The sequence below is a fragment of the Urtica dioica genome, chromosome 11 (assembly GCF_054948205.1).
Source record: "Urtica dioica subsp. dioica isolate 48M chromosome 11, U.dioica_male_clone48M_v1_H2, whole genome shotgun sequence".
Taxonomy (NCBI): domain Eukaryota; kingdom Viridiplantae; phylum Streptophyta; class Magnoliopsida; order Rosales; family Urticaceae; genus Urtica; species Urtica dioica.
Genome location: NC_142766.1, coordinates 599175 through 625520, shown reverse-complemented (window position 1 = coordinate 625520; position 26346 = coordinate 599175). Strand labels below are relative to the sequence as shown.

The 26346-nt window shown below is 47.2% G+C and overlaps 3 protein-coding genes across 3 annotated transcripts; 2 read left to right on the top strand and 1 right to left on the bottom strand.

Annotated features, from left to right (window-relative positions):
- Positions 1–288: 288 nt before the first annotated feature.
- On the bottom strand, positions 289–1752 carry LOC149380606 (uncharacterized). Its single transcript, XM_089630381.1, has 3 exons — positions 807–1752; positions 467–496; positions 289–323 (listed from the first exon to the last, which is right to left on the bottom strand). The coding sequence occupies exons 1-3, from the start codon at positions 1750–1752 to the stop codon at positions 289–291; spliced, it is 1011 nt and encodes a 336-aa protein (XP_089486507.1).
- A 1782-nt stretch (positions 1753–3534) lies between these two features.
- On the top strand, positions 3535–4279 carry LOC149380605 (ATP-dependent Clp protease proteolytic subunit-related protein 3, chloroplastic-like). The gene is made up of 5 exons (XM_089630623.1): positions 3535–3556; positions 3676–3749; positions 3873–3926; positions 4007–4090; positions 4170–4279. Exons 1-5 carry the CDS (start codon positions 3538–3540, stop codon positions 4263–4265), a joined length of 327 nt encoding a protein of 108 aa, XP_089486749.1. The 5' UTR covers positions 3535–3537; the 3' UTR covers positions 4266–4279.
- Positions 4280–15614: 11335 nt separating this feature from the next.
- On the top strand, positions 15615–22885 carry LOC149380604 (ATP-dependent Clp protease proteolytic subunit-related protein 3, chloroplastic-like). The gene is made up of 10 exons (XM_089630622.1): positions 15615–15974; positions 16364–16465; positions 19615–19737; positions 19875–19934; positions 20330–20426; positions 21888–21961; positions 22085–22138; positions 22218–22301; positions 22381–22490; positions 22579–22885. Exons 1-9 carry the CDS (start codon positions 15690–15692, stop codon positions 22474–22476), a joined length of 975 nt encoding a protein of 324 aa, XP_089486748.1. The 5' UTR covers positions 15615–15689; the 3' UTR covers positions 22477–22490; positions 22579–22885.
- The last annotated feature ends 3461 nt before the right edge of the window (positions 22886–26346 follow it).

Below are 26346 nucleotides of genomic sequence, written 5' to 3'. Positions count from 1 at the left end.
TCACTATGAATTAAAGCAAAAGGTTTAGAAGGTGTATATTTCAAAGTAGGAAAATGAGACCTTTTATGTTTTGCCAATTGACAGATTTCACATTGCAAAAAATCAATATTCTTATTATGAAACATAGAGGGAAACAAATGCTTTAAATAACCAAAACTTGGATGTCCCAAATGAAAATGCCACAACATAATGTCATCAGATACGGAAAATAAACTAGAACAAAGAGGTTTCTGAATTTGTTTACTCAAGGTGGTCTCGGATGTGAAGTAGTAGAGCCCTACATTTTCTTCAGCACTGCCAATCATCTTCCCCGAACTTAGATCCTGAAAATCACAACCAGAAGGAATAAAAGTGAGTTTGCATTGTGAATCAGTTGTCAATTTATGAACGGATAAGAGGTTATAGGCAAGTTTAGGAACATGGAGAACATTAGAAAGAGTAATGGATGGTGATAAAATAATTGAACCTTTCCCAGCGATGGCTGAAAGAGATCCATCTGCAATTTTCACTTTTTCATGACCAGAACAAGGATAATATGTATGGAAAAGATATGATGAGTCAGTCATGTGGTTTGTAGCACCAGAATCTAAAATCCAAGGATTGGAGTTTTCTAAGGTTGTTTTAAGGGCTGCTACATGAATACCTTTTTTTAGCTAAGGTTGATGTTGATTGATGAGAGGACCACATTTTAAGCATTTGCTCTAAATCTCCTTTAGTGAAAGAAGACTGATCTTGAGTTGATGAAGAGGCTCTAGGGCTGCTTGGCTGAGACTTGGGTGCCGTGGACTGAGAGGCTTGAAAGGCACCCTTGTTGTTGTTGTTGAAGGGCTGTGGAAGATCATCAGGTTTGCCGTGAAGCTTCCAGCACTTTGCTTTGATGTGCCCTATCTTTTTGCAGTACTCACAAGTTGGAGCATTGTTGTTGTAGCGGCCAGAGGAATTTCTTGGGTTCCGGTTGTTGTTGTTGTTATTGTTGTTGTTGTAATTAGGCTTGGAAGACACCATTGCACTCGTTTCTGAATGTGTTGGTGCAGCCTCATTCTTTCCGGATCCCAGCATGACTTGGCGACGAGTTTCCTCTCTCTGGACTTCCGAAAAAACCTCCCGGGTGCTTGGGAGAGGGTCTCGGCCAAGAATCCTTCCTCTGACTTCATCAAGATCTGCATTCAAGCCAACCAAAAATTTAAAAACTCTTCCTTTCTCCACGAGCTTCTGGTACAAGGCGCTGTCCTTTGGGCAGCTCCACTCGTGGTTGCAATAAAGGTCTTCCTCTTGCCAAAGCATCTTCAGGTCGGTGTAGTACTTTGTCACTGACTTCTCGCCTTGTCTAGCCTTGCTCAATTGAGTTTCTATCTCAAAGAGTGTGCCATCGTTGCCAAGATCAGAGTACGTCTCTCTAACCGCCGTCCAGATGTCACTTGCTGTAGGAAGAAAAAGATACGTCCTCCCTAGACCTGCATCCATAGAATTAATGAGCCATGACATAATCATGGAATTTTCAGCCTCCCGAACGCCATATTTGGCTGCATCTTCCTTCACGTCTGGTTTGGTTGTGATTCCAGACAAATAGCCAAATTTGCCTCTCCCTTGAACGAAGAGTTTGACTGATTGAGACCACTCCATGAAATTACTCCCATTCAATTTATGGGAAGTGATGGAATGAGAAGAATTGTCAGCTGAGATAATAGGATTAATCCCAGGTTGAGAAGAAGAAGAATTTCCAGTAAAACTGGTATTATTGGACTCGGCCATGGTGTATGATCACGAGTACCTATATGTGTTTTAGGGTTTTGTGTAGCTCTGATACCATATAAGTAAAACAGAGATAAAGAGATGTGCGGAATTGATATTTTCTCATTAGCATCAGACGTGTATTTATACACATTACAAGGAAAGGGAAATAAACAAATAAGGAAACCTAATTCTACTATACAAGGAAACAAATAATCAGCTGTTGACAACTAAGGACAGCTAAGAAAAACGTGTACAGCTAAGGGAATTAATCCCACACACTAATCAGCTCTAACTAACAAGGAGAAAAATAAAGTCCATCTAACAATCAACCTAATGGGCCTTTTAACAATGTTACACGTTAATTAGACTATTCTGGAGAGTATACACGGAATTAACATAATACTTTAACACTCAATCCCGTACTCGCTCAATTCTTGGGATCAGATCGCCATGCGAGTCGATGTTCCCAATTGAAGAGCTTTACCGATCGGATGCTCGGTTCTGATGTGATCCCACGTGCAAAGGAGCAAAGACGCTTCATCGAGCCTAATCCTAATTCAAGAGTACAAGACTTCAACAAAGAGTTTCATGGTTTGAACAAAGCTGAATGGAAGAAATATAAAGCTAGAGCCAAAAACGACGCAAGAAGAAAACCCAACCACGAGGCAAAGGGCGACACAAATAAAGGAAAGCTTATTCACGTCATTTTAAGCCGTTTGAGTTATTTATTTGTTATTTTCGTTGTTAAAAATAATAGATGAAGTTAGTGTCTTTTTTAAAGTGTTTTTGGGCTTTAGTTATGCTTAATGAAGCCCATATGTGTTAGGTATTAAGTCAGGCTTTTAATTTTAATGTTATTAGGCCTAAATAATGTTTTTTTAGGCCCATTTAAACTAGGGCAACAATGTACTCCGAATTTGCTTTGTATTTTCCTATTTAAAGGAGGTTTCAAGCTGAATGAAAGAACATCCAGATTTTAATAAAAAAAATATGAGAGTCTTCTCTTGAGTTCTTATGAACTTTTATCGAACTTATCAAGACTAGTCTTGTGGCGTTCAAACCCGACTCATCAGACGGTCTTTCGCAACCGTTCGTGGCGTCATTCGATCCACCTTCCTTCCTAAATTGTAGACGATCCGTCGCTGTGCTATTGGGGTATCGGGTCTCGGAGCAAGTCGATCGAGGTTCGTATCAGGTTCGCACCGCGATTGCGTGAGCTTGGAAGTATGGCCGTAGCTTCTTAGCTGCCGTTACGAGAGCCAGAGAAAGTTTCTCTATCTCGGTGTAGCGCGTTTCTGCGTCGAGTAAGGCTTTGCTCACGTAGTAGACCGGCCATTGGACCTTGTCTTCTTCGCGGACAAGAACAACACTTACGGCTCTTTCAGAGATGGCGAGATATACGTACAACATTTCGCCTTCTCTAGGTTTAGAGAGGAATGGTGGGGACCCAAAGTAAGCCTTCATTTCCTGGAAGGCATCTTCGCATTCGTCCGTCCACTCAAAGCCGTCCGCCTTCTTTAGAGCTTTGAAGAACGGTTGACACTTGTCGGTGGCTTTAGACACGAAGCGTGTTAGAGCGGCGACCCGACCGGTCAGGCTTTGCACCTCTTTGACTCGTCTTGGAGACTTCATTTCAAGGAGTGCCTTGATTTTTTCGGGATTCGCTTCTATCCCTCGTCGGCTGACGATGTATCCGAGGAATTTCTTGGATTCAACCCCGAACACGCATTTGTTGGGATTGAGCTTCATTTTATATCGGCGGAGGATCATGAACATCTCCCTTAAGTCGTGTAGAAAAGGTTCATGATGCCACATGCCAAAGGTATATATAAATATATATATATATATATATACATGTGTGTGTGACTCGTTGTTCTTCTACTTAAGATTAGGTTATAAGTTTAAGTATCAGCTTTCGTTTCTTTCACTTTCGTGTTTTAGCGATGATCCAACAACCTCGTGTCCCATCATTTGGATTGATGCCTGCTAGTGATGTACTTATTCGAGCAAAGGAGGTTAGTGATTATACAGTCTTGGGGTTGAAAACACTGACCACCGCATTATTTCAAATTTTTTTTTTATGTTTATTTTTTGTAACTTACTTCAAAATTACAATATTGATTCCCACAATTCTGCAGGTAATTACGAATAGGGATACTCTCATAGAACTCCTGGCTAAACACACGGGAAATGTAAGCATCGCTACAGATCTCAAATGTAATAAATAAATACGAGTCCAAAGTAACATATTTTTCATGTTATCTTATATTAGTCCGAAGAGACCGTTGCCACTGTGATGAGAAGACCGTATTACATGGATGCTACAAAAGCTAAAAAATTCGGAGTAATTGACAAGGTATGTTCACGAGGTGAGTCTCCGTCTTTTACAATTCGGGTGGTAGAGTGACCCACGAAATGTGTTAATATACATGTAGGTTCTTTGGCGCGGTCAAGAAAAAGTAATGTCTGACGTGGCGCCTCCAGAGGACTGGGACAAGGGTGCTGGGATTAAAGTTGTAGATGTTGTTTAGTTTCTTTATAGAAGGTATATACTATACTGCCGAGAAAATCGATAAAATCTTTGTGGAAATGCTCGTTGTAATCAACTAATCTAGATGTTATCTTCTTATCAGATACCGGTGCCAGTGTAGTTCGGTGTTGATTTGAACAGACCTGCGCAGAAATGAGGGCCTAAGGAGTGAACACGAGCTTGAAGATTATGGTGGCTCAAGTTTATTGCTCAGAACAAACGTTCTCGGGGTTATTCTCGGGGTTCTCGGGGTTGATCGCTCATGTCTTTCACAAGCCGAGAAAGAAAAGGTCGTGATGTAGAAGGGATTTCGGGCTGTATAAGTTGGGAAGTCCCCTCCTTCTAGCGCCAAAATGTTGTCGCACGAAAATGAACAACGATTAAAAACTACGGACGGTTCGATCCAAGGCCGGACCAAGTGATCGCACCCGAGCCAAAAATGTGAACTCTAAGGCCGAGTTGCACCCTCTAGATCCTGAGGTGTGTATTGGAGGGTGTGACCGTGCCAAATGTTGGCTGCCTACGTACCCGTAGTCCGGTATCAGGTCAGAACGTAGTTCAATGTAGGTGTCGTGGCTATCTTGGACTCGGAGGTTGAGAATCTAAGACTTTATAGAGAAGGACCCGGCTCGTAGCTTCTAGTGAAGACTTTAGAGAGGTCGCTTGACTCGTAGCTCAGAGTTCTGACTCAAGGGTCAAGAAGCTGGGGCGCACTTTGTGCGTTGTGAAGACTCGGGTCACAGAATTGGAACGCGCTCCCTCTGGTCAAGGGGGGTTCTCAGATTTTTGAGCCGAGCCGGGAGAGGAGGAGGGAGCTCTTGGAATGTCACAAGAGAGTGGTGAGAGAAGAGAGAATTTTTCAAGGAAGAGTTTTCTCCAAAATTCTTGTTACCGGTCCGTCTCGGTCCGGTAGATCGACGACGGCCACGCTGGCGGCCGTCCTGAGCCCGGTGCTCCAAGGCCGGCCCTCCTCGGCCGGTGCTCCAAGGCCGGCCCTCCTCGGCCGGCGCTCCAGGACCGGCCCTCCTCGGCCGGCGCTCCAGGACCGGCCCTCCTCGGCCGGCGCTCCAAGGCCGGCCCTCCTCGGCTGGCGCTCCAAGGCCGGCCCTCCTCGGCCGGCGCTCCAAGGCCGGCCCTCCTCGGCCGGCGCTCCAGGACCGGCCCTCCTCGGCCGGCGCTCCAGGACCGGCCCTCCTCGGCCGGCGCTCCAAGGCCGGCCCTCCTCGGCCGGCGCTCCAAGGCCGGCCCTCCTCGGCCGGCGCTCCAAGGCCGGCCTTCCAAGACCGGCCCTCGGCCAAGGGGTTCCTCAAACACCTCTTGGCCGCCTATAAATAAGAGGGTCTCTCCCTCGACCCAGGTAATCCGAATTTGAGTACTGAAACGCTGCCGAACTCACAACTCGCTCGTTTCTCTCAACTCTCGACCCCTAAACACTAAACCTCTATCAACCACCTCAATCCTACTAATGTTGAGCGTCGGAGAGGTAAACAGAGGCAACCCCTCTGTTTCCCCTTTGTAGTTCACACCTTTTCGCTTGTGTTTCAGGTGCTTGGACGAGATAGACATTACAGACAGCTAAGGGACGACTTGAGATATCAAGTCCGACACGCTCGAGCCGGAGTGAGACCACTTGGTCCGGCCTTGGGTCTAACCATTTCCGGTTCCTAAATCGTTGTCCGAAAAACTGCGACAACATTTTGGCGCTAGAAGGAGGGGATCTCTCGACCTTGACGACGCATTCCCTCTACCAGTTTTCTCCCTTTTGTTCTCACGACTCTCGAGAGATGAGTCATATTCCCACTACCTCCGCGGGTACCCGAGCGACGGGCTCGAGGTACGGTCTTCGGCACCTCGCACATCGTCTTGAAGGGCAACCTCGCGATAGCGAGAGCCAGCCCCAAGACCCGATGGTTGACCCCGAGGCCGCGCTCCGAGAGGACACGGCCCGGCGGCTTGCGGAGCTCCTTGACCGCCCCGGCGTCGACGGTTCGCTCATAGCCGACCTCCTCGGCTATGACGTTGAGGATAGGTCCGCCAAAGACTACTTTGACTCCGAATATGTGGGGGAGTCGAGGACCAACGAGGCAACGCCTAGCTTCGCCCCTTCGCGGCCCGAGAGGCCCAACGACGCTTTGGCCGGACCGTCGCACATAGTGCGGCAGCAGGCACGGTCACATTCCCGGGGACTCGCCCCCTCGGTTTCAAGAGGTGGCCGGACACGGCCCCTCGCCGAGGAGAGAGCGACTCTGGTAGATGATGGGGCCGACAGCCGAAGCGCCCGCCGGACGGCCCGACCAAGAGCGACCTCACCTCGCCCCGCGCCGAGTGCGGACCTTAGAGAGCGCTTGACGGCGCAGAGAAACTCCCGAGGGGAGGATCTCCGCCAAAGGCTAAACTCTCGAAGGGACGCGCTCCCCGCCGCAACTCTCGGCCGGCCGCAGGCCAATGTCGTGGACCAAGCGTCCAACGAACGCCAACCGGTGACTCCCGTGGCCCCGACGATCGGCCCCGCTAACGGGCTCGACATGGTCACAATGATTCAAAGCCTCCAGAATCAAATCATCGAAATGAGGGAGTCGGGGGGGCAAAGGCCGTACGGAGGGATCGAGGAGTCATACTCTCCCTTCGCCGCGCAAATCCTCGCGCAACCATGCGTGGGGAACTTCAAGTTACCGTCCATTCCTCCCTACGATGGACGTACGGACCCCCACTTCCACGTCCAACACTATGAGACGTGGATGGCTATGCAGGGGCAGGCGGACGCCACCCTCTTATGGGCATACCGCACCACCGCCCGAAACGCGACCGGCGAAACCCCTTTCGCTCTCGCGTTCGGCGTCGAGGCTGTGGTACCCGTCGAGATCAAGCTGCCAACCTTGCGCATCGAGGAGTACGACGAAGCCGCCAACGATGACGCGATCAGGCTCGAGCTAGACCTCATAGACGAAAGGAGGGCGGACGCACTTACCCGGCTTGCCGCGCAGAAGAGGAAGGTCGAGAAGTACTACAACTCGAAGATCAAGCTGCGGAAGTTCGCCGACGGAAGCCTCGTTCTTCGAAGGGTGTTCCAAAACACCAAGGTGCAAGGCGCGGGAGTTCTAGGCCCCACCTGGGAAGGCCCGTACCGTGTGCGCCGAGCCATCCACAATGGCACGTACGAGCTCGAGAACCTGGAGGGACTCGTGTTCACACACCCATGGAACGCGGAACACCTCCGGCAGTATTACCAGTAGACGTTCATTCGTCCTTTTTCCGCTTTTTGTCTTCATGTAATTTTCAATTCTAGCAAAAGCAGTTTACAATTTCAAGTTTGGCCAACGGCCTGGGATGTAATTTTTGAACCATTTCGATAATTTAATAAATTACATTTCACTTCAATACACTTGGTATCTTAGTTTCTAGCCTCCTCTACGAGCACCCAAGAAACTCGGGGGGCTAAGGAGGATATTTCCATGCGCCAAACGGCAACAAAACACCCATAAATCGGATCCGCGCTCCGGACCTCCGAATTCGTACCCTCCCCGCGCGACGCTCTCGCACGGGTTGAGGCCGTATGCCGAGAGATAGCAAAACGTCGATGAGCCGGATCCGCGCACCGGACCTCCAACCTCGCACGTCTTTTGCTGCGACCCTCTCGCGCACCGATGCACCTTGCGCACCGATAGGCGACAAGTCATCGATGGATCACGTCCGCGCACCGGATTGTCGATCTCGGCAGTCAAAACCCAAAACATGACACGCGTACCAACGAGTACCACCCCGAGACGCACGCCGATAGGTAGCGTACTCGCCAGAGGGTTAATGCGACGGCCACCCAGCTCGCGCGCGCCGATAGGCAGCGAGTCACAAATGGATGGCCGGAAATCACACCCGCCGGATGAAACTGGTCTAGCCCGCGTCCGTGGGAAACTTCGCCGCCAAATGCGGCAGTAAGCCGTGCCAACCGGTTACGCTAAGCATAGTAAGCCGGGCTCGTAAGACACGTACTATTCGAATTGCGCAAATCGATTACGCTAAGCGTAGCAAGTCGAGAAAATAAGACGCACGATGAAAAGAAAGCTTCAATCAAGGCAAAACAATGTTGCGTAAACAACCCGATAAGAAAAATACGAAAGTACGACACAAACATAGCAAGAATCCGAAAGAAAGCATAAAGCAAGCGCTAAACAAGTGCGCGAAAAAACCAAAGAGAACTCGATCACTCCGAACCATAATCGACCTGCTCTTCGTCGTCCTCAAGGTGGGGGGCGCCCGACCCGCCAACGGTTCCTCCGCCGGATTGACAGTTTGACGACTGGGCGGCCTCCGTAGGGACTTCGGGAGGCAGGTCGTCTTCCGGCAGCTCGTCCTCCAAGGGAGGAAACATGGCGTCGAAGAAGGAAAATGTGATCCCTCGAGACGCGTTCTCCTCCGCGGTCGCGTCTTTGACCCGCATGGCCACCTCGTAACGGGCCACCTCTAGCGAGAGATCCCAGTCCTCCTCCAGCTCTGTCTTCGATCGCACGGCGTCGTCCTTCTCCTCGATGAGGGTCTGCACCTCCGCCCGCAGGGTCTCCCTCTCCCTCTCGGCCCTGACCCGGGAGATCTCGCTTGCCGACAGTCGGGCGTGGATGATGTTCAGCTCTTCATCTCGGCTCGAGAGGGCCGCCTGGAGTTTCTTGGTCTCCCCTAAGAAAGTCTCGGCCGCCTGCTCAGCCTTCTCCCGAGACGCCTTCTCGGCCGCCGCCTTCTCACGAGCTCGCCTTAGTTCTTCCTCAAGCGCTTGGAACTCTTGGACGGGGCGGGCCCCCGCCAAGGCAGCGGCATGGGCGGCCGCTGTATCCTCCTTGTCTTTTTCCATGATCTGCATGCGGCGCAACAGATCCCGGAGAATGCGGTCGCTCCGTTCTTGGCGTGCGAGCATCTGTGGAAACAAAAAACGTACATGTAATCGAAATAAGCACAACAAATCGCAAATGAGGAAAACAAGCGAGTCATACCTTTCGAGCGTCGCCAATCCCGCTTTGGAAATGCTCAAGGTCGCTCACCGTCAGGAGACTCTTGAAATCCCGTAGTGAGGTTTCAAGGATCCCCTGAGAGCATCGGGCCCTCAGCTCCGCCGCCTCCGCCAGGAGCATCGACTCCATGCCATCTGGCGCCGCCGACGTATGAGCGCGCTTGTGGCCGGAGGACGAGCCGGGAAGGATCGTCGACGACGGTCGCTTGTTCGAGGAGTTCACCTCGGTCCTCGCCCGTGTTGGAAGCCCCCTATGGTGGGCCTCAGCTTGTGGTTGAGCCGCGACCACGGCCTCGGCGTCGGGCGCCACCCTCGGTGCCTGCGTGCGTGGTCGGTGTCGCCGGGTCATCGTATCTGAAAAAGACGAAGAGATGACAGGTTAGAGTGCAATACAATGGATTATACACTAACTAGAAGCTTGTGTGCGATTGGTACCCCCCACGTCAGGGGGAGGAGCAGACGAGCCCCCCGCCTCTGATTCGGGGTCCTCCGTAGCCTCCGCGGCGAAGCCCGAGCTCGGAAGGGCGTCGTCTCCAGGCGGGAACCACCCAGTCCTTGCCATTAGGTCTGGGGACTCGAAGTGCGGTCCTTGTCGCCTTGATTCCGGGAGCGCCCTGATCACCGCATGAAGCTCAGAGCTTTCGATATCGCCCGTAGGTGGAAAATCAGCCGCAAGACCAAAGAAGAGAGGCGCGACCCCGAAGGCTGATTCGGATACCCATATCCAAGGATATCGGTGCTTCGAGTTAACGTTGCTGACAATAACGAAGCGCTTGCGATGTAGCGCTTGGTAGAAGCCCGGCTTCCCCGGCACCCCTCGTATCGTCATGAGGTCCTGGATGTCGTCGGCAGTGACAACCCTCTTCTTCGCCCGGTAAAGCATCATGTGGCACGCTGCGACCACCCGGTAGAAGGCCGGAGACATCTGTAAGGCGTGCACCCCCAGTCGAACTAGTAGCTCCTGGATAACCGGCTGGAAAGGCAACCTTAGCCCGCCGCGGAGGCTCGCCTCGTGGACCGCGGCGTACCCCCTTCGAGGGCGGGACGGTAGATCGTCGGGCAACGGTCTGAGGATTGACACAGAGTCCGGGATGCTGTAGCGCTTCCTGAGGCTCTTGAAGCTGACGATGGAGATCAGGCTCGGGACATCGACGCCCGAGCAGTCAAAGTCACCCCGCACGGCTGACTCCCCTACCGGGAAGGCCGAGGTCCGCGTTTCCTCCTGCGCAGTAGAGGAAAGTCCCCTCGCCGCGGGTGCTGCACGGCGGCTCGACGAGTCGCCGGAGTGTCCGGAGTCCGGGGCGGTGCCCGGGCGCTCGATCGGCTGCCGGCCGGCCGGGTCACTGTCATCGGGCCGGCTCGTCCTGTGGCCGGCGACGCCCTCGCCTGCGTGTGCGTCAAGCCCGAGGACCCAGCCCGCCTCCTGGCTGGGTGGCTCCTCCACGCGCGGTCCCGGCGACGTCCGGCCTTCGGCGCACGCGCCAGGCCCGTCGGCCCGGCCCAGCTCTCGGCCGGTCAAGTCTCCGGCGTTGGTGGCTTGCCCGGGCGTCCCGGCGTTCAGCCCAGGCGCGTCCTGCCCGCCGGCCCGGCCCAGCTCGCGGGTTGCTGGGTCCTCCTCGCGCGCCTGTCGCCCAGCGGCCCTGTCCGGCGTTCGGCCGGTTGGGCCCTCCTCGCGCACGTCGGCCCGGCCCGACTCCCGGCCGGCTGCAATCTCAGCCCCTAGGCCCGGCCCATTGGGTCCTAGGGTTTGCAGGGCCACCAGGGGGGCCGCCTCCCCCTCTCCGGCATTGGACGGCCGGCGCTCCTCCTGTCCGGCGCCGGCGGCCCCTCCTGCAGCGTCGGCCGCCGCCGGCGGCGCCCCCCCGACGTAGGCGCGCTCCGGCCCGGCTGGGGCCGACCCGCCTGGGCTCCCACGGCCGCCGGCCACCTGCAGCGCAGCCCCACCCGAGGGGGTGGGGTCCTCCCTGATGCCAACGCCGCCCCGGGCGGCACTCCTCTGCGCCAGCGCGTCCTCGCCGGCGTCGGCCTCGCCAGACGCGTCGCCCGCGTCCCCCACGGCCGGCTCGGTCCCCCCGGGGCGAGGGGCGTCTCCCCCAGGTCTGGCTTCGCCCCAGACGGCGCCGACTCGGCCGGGCCCGGCCTCCTCCACCCCGGCGTCGGCCTCCTCGGCCTGGTCGGCGTGCTCCCCGGTCGGGATCGTCGCGCGCGGCTCCTCTGGCGCGATCCCGGGGCTGGGCCCAGCGCAGACGGCGCCGACCCAGCCAGGCGCGACTCCCCCGGCGTTGGCGGCGGCCTGCGCAGCGCCGCCGGTCTCCTGGGTGGCCGCCCCCGCTCGCGCGGCCTCCATGGCGCGTCCCTCGGCCAAGCCGGCCTCGTGCTGGTCGGCCCGGCCGTCCCCGGCGGCTGGTGTCATCAGGCCGGCGCTCTCCTGCCGACGCTGGCCGTCTCCGGCACTCGCGCCCTCACCCTCGTCGGCCAGCCACGCTTCAACCAGCGAAAAATCCTCTCCGGTCATCTCAATAGCGTTGAACGAACGCGATGAGTGTCGAGTGTTGGGTGGTGTTGATGGTGGCGAAAATTGAGCCCAAAAAGCATCCAAATCCACGTGGTTTTCCTCAAACAAATCATGTAAGCCATCGTCAACGGTCCCACATCCCGGGTCAATGGGGTCCATGGCGCGAATAACGAAGCGAGCACGTTCGACAAAAAATATAAAAATAAAAACAACATGAAAGGACGTCGGAGCATACCTCTTGACGGCGGGCTTCTCCGATGGGCCAACGTCGGACTTTGAGTTTACCACACGATTTACAATCGGTGATAAGCTCGGGGGGCTAATGTTACCGGTCCGTCTCGGTCCGGTAGATCGACGACGGCCACGCTGGCGGCCGTCCTGAGCCCGGCGCTCCAAGGCCGGCCCTCCTCGGCCGGTGCTCCAAGGCCGGCCCTCCTCGGCCGGCGCTCCAGGACCGGCCCTCCTCGGCCGGTGCTCCAAGGCCGGCCCTCCTCGGCCGGCGCTCCAAGGCCGGCCCTCCTCGGCCGGCGCTCCAAGGCCGGCCCTCCTCGGCCGGCGCTCCAAGGCCGGCCCTCCTCGGCCGGCGCTCCAAGGCCGGCCCTCCTCGGCCGGCGCTCCAGGACCGGCCCTCCTCGGCCGGCGCTCCAAGGCCGGCCCTCCTCGGCCGGCGCTCCAAGGCCGGCCCTCCTCGGCCGGCGCTCCAAGGCCGGCCCTCCTCGGCCGGCGCTCCAAGGCCGGCCTTCCAAGACCGGCCCTCGGCCAAGGGGTTCCTCAAACACCTCTTGGCCGCCTATAAATAAGAGGGTCTCTCCCTCGACCCAGGTAATCCGAATTTGAGTACTGAAACGCTGCCGAACTCACAACTCGCTCGTTTCTCTCAACTCTCGACCCCTAAACACTAAACCTCTATCAACCACCTCAATCCTACTAATGTTGAGCGTCGGAGAGGTAAACAGAGGCAACCCCTCTGTTTCCCCTTTGTAGTTCACACCTTTTCGCTTGTGTTTCAGGTGCTTGGACGAGATAGACATTACAGACAGCTAAGGGACGACTTGAGATATCAAGTCCGACACGCTCGAGCCGGAGTGAGACCACTTGGTCCGGCCTTGGGTCTAACCATTTCCGGTTCCTAAATCGTTGTCCGAAAAACTGCGACAACAATTCTCAAAGCCAAAGGTCCCCCTCGAGTGAAGAGGATAGGGGTATTAATAGAGTTGGAGGAGGCCTTGGGCCGGCCTCTTAGAGGCCCATCGGATGGCAGGGCGGGGGGCGCGGCGTGCGCGCGGGGGGCGCCCTCGGCCAGGGCGCGGGGCACGCGAGGCATGACGCCCGGTTTGGCCAGGGGCGCGCGCGGGCGTGAGGCCCTGCCGGGCGCGGGGCACGGCAGGGCCTGGAGCCCGGTCGGGAGCATGATCAGGTCGGCATCCCGGCAGGGATGTGCCGACGCTCGCCGAGGGAGGTCCGACCGGCGTTGGGGCGCACGGCCGAGGCAGTAGGGCGCGCACGGGCAACGGAGCAGGATGCGCGTGAGGGGGTGCGCACGGGCGAGGAAGCAGGTCGCGCGCGAGGGCGAGGGCGCAGGTATGCGCGCGAGGGCGAGGGCGCAGGTGCGCGCGCGAGGGCCAGGGGCGCGAGGGCACAGGTGCGCGCGTGGGCCGGAGGGCACAGGTGCGCACGCGGGCCGATGGGCCGGGAGTGCTAGGGCGTGCGTGGGCCCGTGGGCCGGGGGCGCTAGGCGCACGCGGGCCCGTGGGCCGGGAGCGCTGGCGTGTGCGCGGGCCGAGGTCCCGGCGATGCCGTGCGCGCGCGGGCCGGGGCCCGGCAGGTGGTCCGGCTGGCGAAGCCCGACCGGCGGAATGTTGTTTTTGCTTTTCCGGTTTTCCGAAAACTACCGGTAACAATACTTTTTGTCAGCTTCCTTGGGGAATTTGCGAATTGTCATTATATGACCAAATATGTTGTCCCTGAACATCTCTAGTTGCTGATCGTTTAGTGCTTATATCATTTTTTTATCCAACACATATTCTCATCCCTACATATATAAAAAAAAACAACATTCACATATTAACACATAACAAGAGACAGTAAATCACAAAGTTAACAATTTTGATCAGACAATAAATCAAATATTAACACATATTAACACGTTAACAGTTTTTATCCTCGCATCAAAACAGATAATCAATAAGTAAAAACAACATTCATATATTAATACATAACAAGAGACAGTAAATCAGAGAGTTAATTATTTTGATTAGACAGTAAATAAAAGATTAACACATATTAACACGTTAATAGTTTTGATCCTCGCATCAAAACTGATAGTAAATAAGATTAACTTAATATTAACACAATCAATCAGTTCATCCTAAATTCAAATTCAAAGTTAATTCACGTTAATAGTTAATTCAGATAGTATATAAGATTAACACCAAATATCATTCTGATTAACAATTGCTCAATCAGTAAATAGGATTAACTTATCATTTTCGATATGTCAGAGGGCGGAGATGATTCTAGGGTTTCTACAAAATATACTCCAAGGTTAATCAGACAGTAAATAGTATTAACTAAACATTTCCCTAGAAAAAGAGGCCGGAGACGACTTCTATGGTTTCGATAATTGGATTCTAGGGTGAATCTAACACTAAATGATATTAACTTAATATTTTCGTCGTATCGGAGGACTGCGATAATTTCTAAAGTTTCGATACTGTATTACAGGATTAATTGCATAGTTAATATGAATAGCTTACCATTTTCGTCGTGTCGGAGGTCGTAAATGACTTCTAGAGTTCAGAAGTGGTTAAATCAGAAAATCGCTGGCCAAAGAGGCGGTCGGGGAGATTGTTGTTAGGGTTTCGTTTCGAGAAGTCTGGAATCGTGTTTTGAAGTTCTGATGGTTTGGAGAATTGTGCGCACGAATTAACCAGGGGCAATATAGGAATATGTTATTGTTTATAAGTAGATTGGACTAGTTACCTAATTTAAGTGATAGTTGGACTAAAATTTTAAAAGAGGTGCTCAATTTAAGTTAGATGGCTAGTCCTCTAAAAAATTAATTGAATTAACTCTATTAATTTTTTTAATAATTTAATTTACTTTAGGTTTACTATATTTTTAATAAAATAAAATTTGTGCTAAATGAGAGTGAGAGTGAGAGTGACTAGTTGTAACATCTTTTTTTTTTAGTGAACTTGTTAAACTTTTTTTGACAAAATTTAATTCAAAAAATTGGCTACGTAAGCCACCTAAACTATATGAATTGTAAATTAGCCAACCTTTGGTAAATACTTTGTAAATAGTCAACTTGCATACGTGGCAACCTATTAACTACATTTTTTACATGTTTGACTGGATTAAATAAGTCTTTTATTAATTTGTTAATAAGTTAACTTAACTATTTACAAGAAATTAACGAAAAGTGAGCTATATCTCAATTCACTAACTTAATAACCCAATTTAATTAGTGGTATTTGCATCTTATGTCACAAATTGGCAATCCAATTGCAAATAAGTCACATGCAAAAATTTTAGAAAGTTTTAGAGGAAGATGAAGTGATTTTTAATGAGGTATTGTAAAAATTCAGAAGACATTGAGTAACTAATAAAAAGATTAAATGATGAGAGGGAGTAATTTGAAATTTGCACATGTGACGCGAATGTAAATACGTGACACAAATGCAATTTTGACAATTTTGTGACACAAATGCAAAAACCCGACGAATTTGTGACATTGACGCAAATTTCCCATTTAATTAGCTTGGGTTCTGAATAGATACGACAACTTAAGTGGGCTAGGCCGGTGAATTCCTAGCCCAAGCAAGTTTCTTCTTCTACTCCTTCGTTGTCGTCCAGCCATTTCCTTCAATATTCATACCCCAGAAGAAACGAAGAATCCCACACCACCAACAATGGTGTTCGGTTTGCAAGTACCCATCTCTACCTCGCTTCCCTCTTCATCGTCTTCCTCAACATGTCTCGGTCCCAGAAGCCTGAGAGCTTCCTGTTCCCTCAACGCCAAAGCCAAAGCCAATATTCCATTCCCTCCGCTTAACCCTAAAGACCCGTTTCTGTCGAAGCTCGCTTCCGTGGCGGAGAGCTCGCCGGAGACGCTTCTGAACCGCCCTGTTAACTCCAACACACCTCCGTACTTGGACTTGTTCGAATCTCCCAAGCTCATGGCCATGCCTGCTCAAGTACATATACTCTCTCTCTCATACGCACTTTATAACCTCTAGTTTTAGGATTTGGTTGTGTTTCTAATGGAACATGTGCTTCTCGCTCAAGTACATATATTCTTTGTCTTCTTTGTCCTGATTGTCTCTTTTCGCTGCTGATGGCCACGATAAAAAAAACGTCTTATAAAAAGAATTTAAACGGGTTTTATTTTTATTTTTTTAGTATCCCATTTTCTTGTTTGTGAGATGATGGTTTCGAATAAAACAAGGTAGAGTTTGGTGCTCCAATGCTTTCTAGGTAAAAGGAGTAATGGAATTCGGAAGAAAATGCGTAACTTGGCATTGTATATAAATTTAATCTCTGTATATGTATTTTGTATAGTGATGACATTGAATGCCCTAAATAGGTTGAAAGATCAGTTTCATACAATGAGCATCGGCCGAGGAGGCCACCTCCAGACTTGCCGTCGCTGTTGCTCCACGGTAGAATTGTGTACATTGGCATGCCTGTGAGTTTTTCGACCTACTGTGTTTGGCTATACATATATATTATATATATAGAGTATCCAAAAGCTAATTCTTTTCTCTTCATTTAAATCTGGGTTTTGTCATAGACGTTATAAGAGCTTGATGAAACCTGGGGCATTTTACTGTAAAAAAGAACTTCGAACATCTGGGGAAAACGAACAAGATGTTCCCGTAATTATTTTATTAATTGATTAAGAAAATACAAAAGGTTTGGCCATTCCTTTGAGAGTAAGATCTATACTCTCCCGAGAAGCTTCAAATCCCAAGTAGGCTAATAAATACATAACCTAATCCAATAGTGGCCGAGGGCTTATCACTAATTGCATAGTTAAATCCATAATTAATAAAGAAATAAAATAGTAATTCTCAAAACCTAATTAAAAGACTTGACCCTAATAAAGCATATTTAAACTACTTTTTCACGCTGTCACCTGCCATGCCGCGTCGTGTTGTGGGAGATTCTTCCATGCCACCAACACCTCTTCTTCGAAGTCCGCCCTGGCCTGATTTTGTCGACGCTAATCGCTAGACAAAGTCACTCATCATGGTCAAGGCATAGAAGAATGGACAGGGCCACCAACCATGATGAGTGATTGAGTGACCCTATAAAAGAATGGACAGGGCCATTTAGTTGCTCCATTAATGGCCCCGCTGTAGAACTGTATCCCTCTACTTTGGCAGGTTTGTGACCTCCAGCACTAGACACCGCGTGACCGATATATTCCACCTGGAATTGTACGAAGGAGCATTTCTTTTGGTTGGATTAAAGCTGGTGGTTCACCATGCGAATGGTCACTTCTAGGTGTTGCAGGTGTTCAGCCCGCGTCCTATTATAGATGAGGATGTCATCCAAGAGACTAGGACGAATTTGCGCAAGTAGGACCGAAAATCATCGTTCATTAGTGATTGGAATGTTGTCGGGCATTTTTCAAGCTGAACGACATGACCAGGAATTCATAGTGGCCGTCGTGGGTCCGGTAGACCTTGATGTTGATAGGTCGCATTTGGATCTCGTGATACTCGGACTTGAGGTCGATCTTTGTAAAGACCATCTACTCCTGGAACTCATCTAACAGCTTGTCGATGACAGGGATCAACTTCTTATCGAGGACCGTCTCCTTCTGAGCACGGTAATCAATGAATAAGCACCAACATCCGTCCTTCTTGACCAATAGTACAGGGCTTGAAAACGGGCTCACGCTGGGTCGAACAATGCTGGCCTCGAGTATCTCGCAGACTAAGCATTAAATTTCATCTATTTGGATATGTTAGGGTTGCACACTGATGGTTGGGCACTGATTTTCCTGACAATGGTGTGGTCGTGATTGTGCTGCGGCAATAGTCCTGGAGGCAAGGCATATTTGGCAATGAGATCGGCGCCATCTGCTGCTACTGTGCTTCCCTCATCGGGCTGGATCTTGTCGGAGTTTGAAACAGAAATCCACACACGGCCTTCAGAATCTAACGTGCACAGCTCTCACGGATAATATGGAGCAACATAGGTCCAAGGCCACCAGTTTCCCTCCGGAAGACGCTGATGCCACTGCATTCCCAACACCACATCGGTTTCGCCAAACTCCAGTGGGAGGAAATCCGCTCAAAGTCCGCCTTTGTGGTTGTGAATGGAGCTCCGCATCTTGATGGTCTGTCCAGTTGTAAATCCCGTGGCTGAGCGCAGCGAGTCTTGGATGCGGTTGAGGTGGGTGGATCATCTACTCTGCCGTGGCTTCAATGTCGAGCTCCTCCTTGCCGATTGGTGTCGCGTCCCACTCTACCATGAGCACTTATATTGAAGGGTTTATGCCGCGATGTCCTAGGGTGAGTTTGTTGTCGCACCGGAAGCATAGGTCGCAGGCTGGTTTGGTAGCATACATGGTCTACGTGAGTCTTGAATGTGCTCGCAGTTTGCTGCTTCGATGGTCGGGACTTTCGTTGGGTTTTTGGTTGGGACCCAGCAATCACTGGTGGAGACAGACCCCTCGTTGGTCGATGACACGGAGAGTTTCCGCCAATCGGGCCATCAACGTCTTCAATTGCTCTTGTAGTTATTGTTGGCCGATGACGCGGTCAGAAATCGGACTCTTGGTTGCCGTCGTCCGATTCGGTCGCCCCGGCTGCATTCTCCTTCCTCTTCTGGATGCTTCGGTGTGCGGTAGGGTTTCTGGTAATCCTGTTCCACGTATGTAAGTTCGTTTTTATTTTTTTTTTATTTTTTTTATTTTTAAGAACACGACTCTGGAACATGTTGCTCAAAATTCTAATTCGATAGGACTCAGGGCAATTTACTGTCAAAAGAACATCGAATTTCTGGGAGGAATGAATAATACATCACAAGCTTCAAATACAAAAGGTTTCGCCTTCCCGTCGAGTGTAAGACCTAGACTCCCTAGAAACTTCAAATACCAAGTGGTAGTGGCTAATCAAAACTTAACCTAATTCTATAGCGGCCGATGGCTATTTACTACCAACATATCTTATTACTAATTGCATAATTAAATCCCTATTATATATAGGAATAACATAATAATCCTCAAAACTTAATTGATAGACTTAACTTTAATAAAGCATATTTATATGACCGTTTTGCCCTTGCGTGTATGATATGCCAGCAGTGCGGGTGGGTCTATCATTGCTGTTATCCTTTTTCCTTATGCGATTGTATTTGAATCATCATTACTTATTTGTATGTTGCGACATTTATAGCAAGGATTAAAATGCGGCAGCCGGTGGAAATTTATAGCGCTGATTTTTCTCTTACTAATTTTTCGCTGGTTTTGTATGGCATTTCGCCGGTTTAAAACAGTAAGCTTTTAAAAATAACCAAAAAAAATGCTAAAACTCGGACTTTGCTGGAATTTCAACAAAAAAAACTAGCAACAAAATGCAATGTGGCTTTTGCCTTCCGGTATGGACAGAGAAGTTCGGTGAACTTTGAAAACAAATTACTCGATGATTTATAAACGAGTTGAAACTGTTTAATCCGGGACAATGTGGGATAATGATGTAAAGTATTTATTATCTACACTTACTAGTTTCATGACATTTCGAAATAGTAGCTCTGTGAACCTGACAAGTGATTTTGGTATGTCGATAAGTTCGTACAACTGCCTAACTATTTATAATGCATCAGTTGGTGCCAGCAGTCACAGAGCTTGTGGTCGCTGAATTGATGTATCTGCAATGGGTCGATGCTAAAGAACCAATCTATATATATATAAACTCTACAGGAACAACTCGTGATGACGGCGAAACGGTAAGATTTGCCTTGGCCATTTTTATAAGTTCATCTTTTTTGTTTTGATTTTTTAGGTACTGAATAAAAGATCTTTTCTCTCTTTTGCTGTTTTTTAACTTACTGGTCTATTATCTTGAAAATAAAAAACTAATTAGGTTGGGATGGAGACGGAGGGGTTCGCTATATATGATGCTATGATGCAGCTGAAAAACGAGGTTAGCATTGTTTTCTCAAATTATTATTTTTTTTCATGGTTACATGAATTCTCCAAATAGCAGTGTCACTTCCAGTTTCCGTTTCATCGAATTTGTTGGATACGAATAGGATTATGGTGATCCGAAAGTGTGCTGTATTTGTGACTGCAATTGGAAGCAATTACCATGCGATGGGTGTAATTTTTTTTCAGTAAAAAATTGGTTAAATATTTTCACGAGCAACAGAGGAATGAATAATACATCACAAGCTTATTATTTTATTTCGGTGGACACTAAATCAGAGCCTGTCATAACATTCCTCTTGCTGTGCTTCTAGTTGCACTGTCGAATTACCTTCCTCGCAGGAACACTGTATTCGATTGATCCCATTATGTTATTCTTCTGGGTTTTGTTAGATCCACACAGTTGGGGTTGGGGCTGCGACTGGGCAAGCATGTCTACTGCTCTCAGCAGGGACAAAGGGTAAAAGGTTCATGATGCCACATGCCAAAGGTATATATAAATATATATCTATAATATATTATAAGTGAGAATAACAAAATCACTGTTCATAGACTGTTCATTATCCTTTTAACCTATTACATCACGACACATCGTAGCTTTTTTTTTTTTATCATTTAGACGCCACTCTTCGTATTCTAATTATTTTTCAAACAAAACAAAAACCTTTAGCATCATTAAAAGAAAAAAATAACTGTCTTTATCTCTCTTTCTCCATCATCGGTTTCCATTTTCTCTAATTCCGTCGATCTTCTCTCTCTCTCTCTCCCTAATTTAATCTCCACTCCATTTTTTATTTCCTCTTTTTGCTTCAAAATTCTTCAGCGTTAACCAAGCTACGGTGTCCGAGCAATCACGTAAGAATGTGAATCCAAGCTTCTCTTGCACTGATGTTTTCCTTTTTATTTCTGGGTTCTTAAATCGTTGGATTTCATGGATTCTTCATTTCAGTGGAAAAAAATTGTGCGATCAGTGGTTTTTCTCTGATCCTGTTTCTTTAATTTCGTTTCTCTTCTCGCTGTTATATCTAAACTATTTCCAAAATTGAGCGATCAGTGATTTCATGGATTCTTCGTTTCTTGGATTTCACTTTGACACTTGTGACTAATATTGTGTGTTTTTTCTGGAATATATTGGTGAAAAAAAAAACATTAGTTTTAGCCGGATTTATGTAACACAATTTGGCATTAGAAGATAAAATCACATCAATACTTGAATATGGAGGACGTAATTTATTTTATTTTTATTTTTTTCATCAATGGTCCTTCCATTCCTTCCCTACCAATTATGTGTCCCCATTAATTTTTTTGTGCTCTGTGTTTTAGACAAAGTATATGTGCTTTTATATGGCTGTTGTGACTGTTTAAGAATATCTCTGTAATTTCGTCCAAGCTTCTCTTGCACTGACGTTTTCCCTTTTATGCGAATATTTTGAAGTTCGATTCGTGTACTTTGCAGTATAGGATCTTAGTCTTTTGTTCAAGCTTTTTTAAGGTTCTTATAGTGTAATGTATCTTGACACAAGTCTGGAACATGTATATCAAAATAGTTTTTAATTTTATTTTTTACTTGGGGTCTAGATAAACATGTTAAGAGTAGAGAAAATAAGATAGATTGACACATTAAAGTTTCGGTTCAAATGTTGTCTTGGAAGTTTTAGGGTGATAAATTGGAACACGAAGGATTGGTACATGTATATACTTACTCTTCTTGTTTTTATTTTTTCCCGGCTTTTCTTTCTCTGATTCAAAAATGGTGTGCTTGGCCCACCAAGTGCTCGATAATAATTCCCTGAAAAAAATGACGCTGATTGGCAGATATGTATGCTTACTCACTCTGGTTTAGATTATATGTATATATATATACATGTGTGTGTGACTCGTTGTTCTTCTACTTAAGATTAGGTTATAAGTTTAAGTATCAGCTTTCATTTCTTTCACTTTCGTGTTTTAGCGATGATCCAACAACCTCGTGTCCCATCATCTGGATTGATGCCTGCTAGTGATGTACTTATTCGAGCAAAGGAGGTTAGTGATTATACAGTCTTGGGGTTGAAAACACTGACCACCGCATTATTTCAAATTTTTATTTTATGTTTATTTTTTGTAAGTTACTTCAAAATTACAATATTGATTCCCACAATTCTGCAGGTAATTACGAATAGGGATACTCTCATAGAACTCCTGGCTAAACACACGGGAAATGTAAGCATCGCTACAGATCTCAAATGTAATAAATAAATACGAGTCCTAAGTAACATATTTTCATGTTATCTTATATTAGTCCGAAGAGACCGTTGCCACTGTGATGAGAAGACCGTATTACATGGATGCTACAAAAGCTAAAAAATTCGGAGTAATTGACAAGGTATGTTCACGAGGCGAGTCTCCGTCTTTTACAATTCGGTTGGTAGAGTGACCCACAAAATGTGTTAATATACATGTAGGTTCTTTGGCGCGGTCAAGAAAAAGTAATGTCTGACGTGGCGCCTCCAGAGGACTGGGACAAGGGTGCTGGGATTAAAGTTGTAGATGCTGTTTAGTTTCTTTGTAGAAGGTATATACTATACTGCCGAGAAAATCGATAAAATCTTTGTGGAAATGCTCGTTGTAATCAACTAATCTAGATGTCATCTTCTTATCAGATACCGGTGCCAGTGTAGTTCGGTGTTGATTTGAACAGACCTGCGCAGAAATGAGGGCCTAAGGAGTGAACACGAGCTTGAAGATTATGGTGGCTCAAGTTTATTGCTCAGATGTACTGAATACTTGTTTCATTTTTATAGATGTATCTTATGTGCCTAAAGTGGGCTCTATTTTCATATGATCAAAGAGTAAAGTATCACAGAAACTTTATAGCAGCGTGTACGAATATGACCATAAATTACCCACTATTGACAAACATATAAATATGCACGGAAAAGAAATATATGTTCCAATTCTGCTGGAGAACATTATCACCTCATGGGGGCATGTACAAGCAAAAAATCATCACTAGACTTATAATTTATTTTCCAATTTTAGCTGAACCTACAGGTACAAATCTGGCTGGTATCACACGATAAACATGATGCAACACACACGGTGGTCTTCGTAATAAAAGAGACAATGATTGCTCTTACGTATTCACACAACTCACAACCATCTAATAATCTAGAGAGAGTGACTATTATTACTATCCTTGATAACATTTTTCTCGTTTGCCACCAAAAGTATAATTTGAACAAATATACAAGTCCAATGCACAAATAAAATTTGCCCTCCCTATTTTTTTTTTTTTTTTTTTCTCTTCTTTGTTTCCATCTTCACTTCACCTTCTACTCTCTCTCTCTCTCTCTCTCTCTCTCTCTCTCTCTCTCTCTCTCTCTCTCTCTCTCTCTCTCTCTCTTCGACCTAACCTATGCAAAAAAAAAATTAGGGATTCGCGAGGCGGTAGATACTAAGCCGACGGCGAGGGCGCGACGACGAATTGTAGGTGGGATTTCAAGTCGGAGATGGCGGAGATGAGCGATTGAAAATCGTTGACGGTGAGGATGAAGTCCTGGTCGTCGAATCCTTGGAGCAGCCAAAGTGGCGATGAAGTTTCTGTTGGAATTGATCTAGGGTTTAAGAAAAAGTTTAACGCTTCGGTAAGCGGCAGAATTTTAAAAAATTTCTTTTTGACAAGTAAAACGATTTTACTAACCTAGACAAAGAGCAAGCACACGTAAATAAAAACTATTATGAGCATAATAAATTTACTAACCTTTTTAGAAGCTTGAACGTTGAGAAGCTTTCGGAAAGTTGCAACGTTCGTCTCTCCTCGCAGCACGTCTCTCTTCTTTCCTCGGCAACACGAGCAACCACGATGGTTTCTATCACAAGAATCACTCGAGAAAGAAAGGAATTAGTGTGTGGGCACTTTTAAACACGACGACTCGAGAACAAGTCTCAAAGTCGAAGAGCTAAAACACTAGGTCAAATGTGGACCTAAGTGCCAAAACAAAAACGAAAAATAACTAGAGAGAGAGAGAGGGGATCGACCAAGTCTAGAGAGAGAAGCCCTCAATCTCTAAAACTTTGGATGAATAAAATGAAGGGAATGAGGGCTCTATTTATAGGAGAGGTTTTACCTTCAATAAGGTAGTTTCCTCTTTTATTGAATATCATATATTCATGAGCAAATATTGCTCTCCTTCCCTTAGAGTCACACGGCCAAGAGTGCTTCTAGAAGCCCTTGGATTTGTTTCCTCTTTTGTTCCCTTCCTTACTTGGCCGAATTCCCTAATGCATCTAGATGCAAATTTGTTTCCTCTTTTTCTTTTGGCAAATATCTTCATACATTAATGCACAAAATAATCTCTCTTTCACACTAGGGCTGCACGAAATTATAGTCTCCCATTCTCTTGGGTTGGACGGCCAAAAGGCTTCTAGAAAGTCTTTCTAGATTTTTCTTTACTTGTTCATGACAACATAAGAAAAGCCCATCCATGAAATTGCAATGCCTCATTATATCAACTGGTGAGGACAAGTATTAGACATAGGTATTAAGAGAATAACTCATATGTTAAGAAGATCTAGAGGTTTTAATTAAGATATACAGACTATCATGATAACAATTCTATACATTAATGATAGAGTCCGTTATATCAACTCACGAACAAACATTATGAAGCATTGATTCCCATGGTATTATTCTTCATTCTGGCTTCTATTAACAAGCCGTATTAACTGCATCGTTTCTTTTCATTCTTCTATTGGCAATTCTAATAACAATAAGGTCCAAGAAGAACCTAATACTAGTTCTAGCCAAGAAGAACCCAAGAAAAGTTCTAGACAAGATGATAGTTCTAGTTCTACAATGAACCACTTCATCTTATCTAACAACATATATGCTTGGTATATTCTATATGGCCCTTGTACTTATATTGCACTAAACTTGCATCGTGAAGTAGAATATCGTCTTAAAGTTAAAAAATATTTACTTATGTGTACTAATATGGTGTACTCATATAAAAATGCACTTCATACTAATATCATAAATAATGAAAGATACCATCCTGGCATTAATGTCGGATCAGGAATCAGAAAATTTTCAAGCAAAATTCTATGAAATGAAATTAATCCACAAGGCCCAATGAACATATCATGGCGGAGTGTTATTAGTCATCATATGACCATGTCAAAAAATAATTTATTGATATTCATTTCATGCCATGTCCAAAAAGACAAAATTACCATTTTGACAATTTTCGTAAAACTTGTCTCGTTCTTGTTTTGACTTAGCTTCTAGTTTAACTATTCCTACTCGATGTGATTTGTGACATTGACCTCATGGATCCAAATGAACAAAGCTTGAGCTAAACACTTGGACTCAAAAGTTCACAAACCTTTTCCAAGTTTAGCTTAATGTCAACTGACTCCACTAAAGAGTTGACACTGAAAATCTATCGGTTCAAATGAATTTATTTTCTACTCAAGAATTCAACCAAATTACGATGAGAAGATCCACTGAATATTATCTATGTTTACCCTTCATGAATATCATCAGCTAATCGGGATTTACATAATTACCATTTTACCCTTCTAGCTGTTATTTCCTCAACTCCTTTGTCGCGTGTGAATAAGTTAGAAACAATATATTGACGAGGAGCTAACAAGTCACATTGTTTCATCCAAAAGAGTCAGGACTCAATTTGGACACTGGCCAGTTCATTTATTCACACTCCAAGGAACAAACCATGAGGTGATATACATTGCATTTCAGCAATCTTGTACATGAATTCCATATCTATGAGAACTTCACAAAGCTACTCATGACATCTTCATAACTTAGTACTTCACCAATAGGTACTGTTCGGAATCACATAGTGAGTCCGAACTCTGACTTTCTCAAATGAGAATACGTAAGCTGTGAAATGACAGGTCTCATTTCAGGATTAAGGTAAGCATGATGCAATTCATACGTAGTGACTTCGAGACATAAGAGGTTAAATGGTTTGTTCTTATTTTGTCTCTAGAAGTGCACTGGTCAATTCAGTACCTTCGGAAGATAGCGTTGTCGCTCGTTTTCGGATAACGATTTAGGAGCCCCAAACGGTTCGACCCAAGGCCGGACCAAGTGGTCGCGTTCAGGCTCGAGCGTGTCGGAATCGGTATCCCGAGTCTTCCCTTAGCTGTGAATGTCCCTTGAGTTCGTCAAAGCACCTAAAAAAGGAAGAAAGAACGCGTGAACTACAAAGGGGAAACAGAGGGGGTGCCTCTTTTTACCTCTCCGACACTCAACATTAGTGGGATTGAGGTGGAGTATAGAGGTTTTAGAGGGTGAGAGGCCAAAGATGAGCGAAACGAGTGAAGTATGAGTTCGACAGCGTTTTGGGACTCAAAAATGGATTACCTTTTGGGAGAGGGTGGACCTCTCTATTTATAGGCGA

What these genes read in the sequence shown, in the direction of transcription:
- LOC149380605 (XM_089630623.1), top strand. An exon ending in TGGCTAAACACACGGGAAAT is followed by an intron (nt 3,927 to 4,006) that starts GTAAGCATCGCT and finishes ATCTTATATTAG; the next exon opens with TCCGAAGAGACCGTTGCCAC. An exon ending in AATTCGGAGTAATTGACAAG is followed by an intron (nt 4,091 to 4,169) that starts GTATGTTCACGA and finishes ATATACATGTAG; the next exon opens with GTTCTTTGGCGCGGTCAAGA.
- LOC149380604 (XM_089630622.1), top strand. Translation starts at nt 15,690, where the DNA reads ATGGTGTTCGGTTTGCAAGTACCCATCTCTACCTCGCTTCCCTCTTCA. An exon ending in CATGATGCCACATGCCAAAG is followed by an intron (nt 20,427 to 21,887) that starts GTATATATAAAT and finishes TTCGTGTTTTAG; the next exon opens with CGATGATCCAACAACCTCGT. An exon ending in TGGCTAAACACACGGGAAAT is followed by an intron (nt 22,139 to 22,217) that starts GTAAGCATCGCT and finishes ATCTTATATTAG; the next exon opens with TCCGAAGAGACCGTTGCCAC.
- LOC149380606 (XM_089630381.1), bottom strand. Translation starts at nt 1,752, where the DNA reads ATGGCCGAGTCCAATAATACCAGTTTTACTGGAAATTCTTCTTCTTCT. An exon ending in CTTCAACAACAACAACAAGG is followed by an intron (nt 497 to 806) that starts GTGCCTTTCAAG and finishes TGAAAATTGCAG; the next exon opens with ATGGATCTCTTTCAGCCATC. An exon ending in TTCAGCCATCGCTGGGAAAG is followed by an intron (nt 324 to 466) that starts GTTCAATTATTT and finishes TGTGATTTTCAG; the next exon opens with GATCTAAGTTCGGGGAAGAT.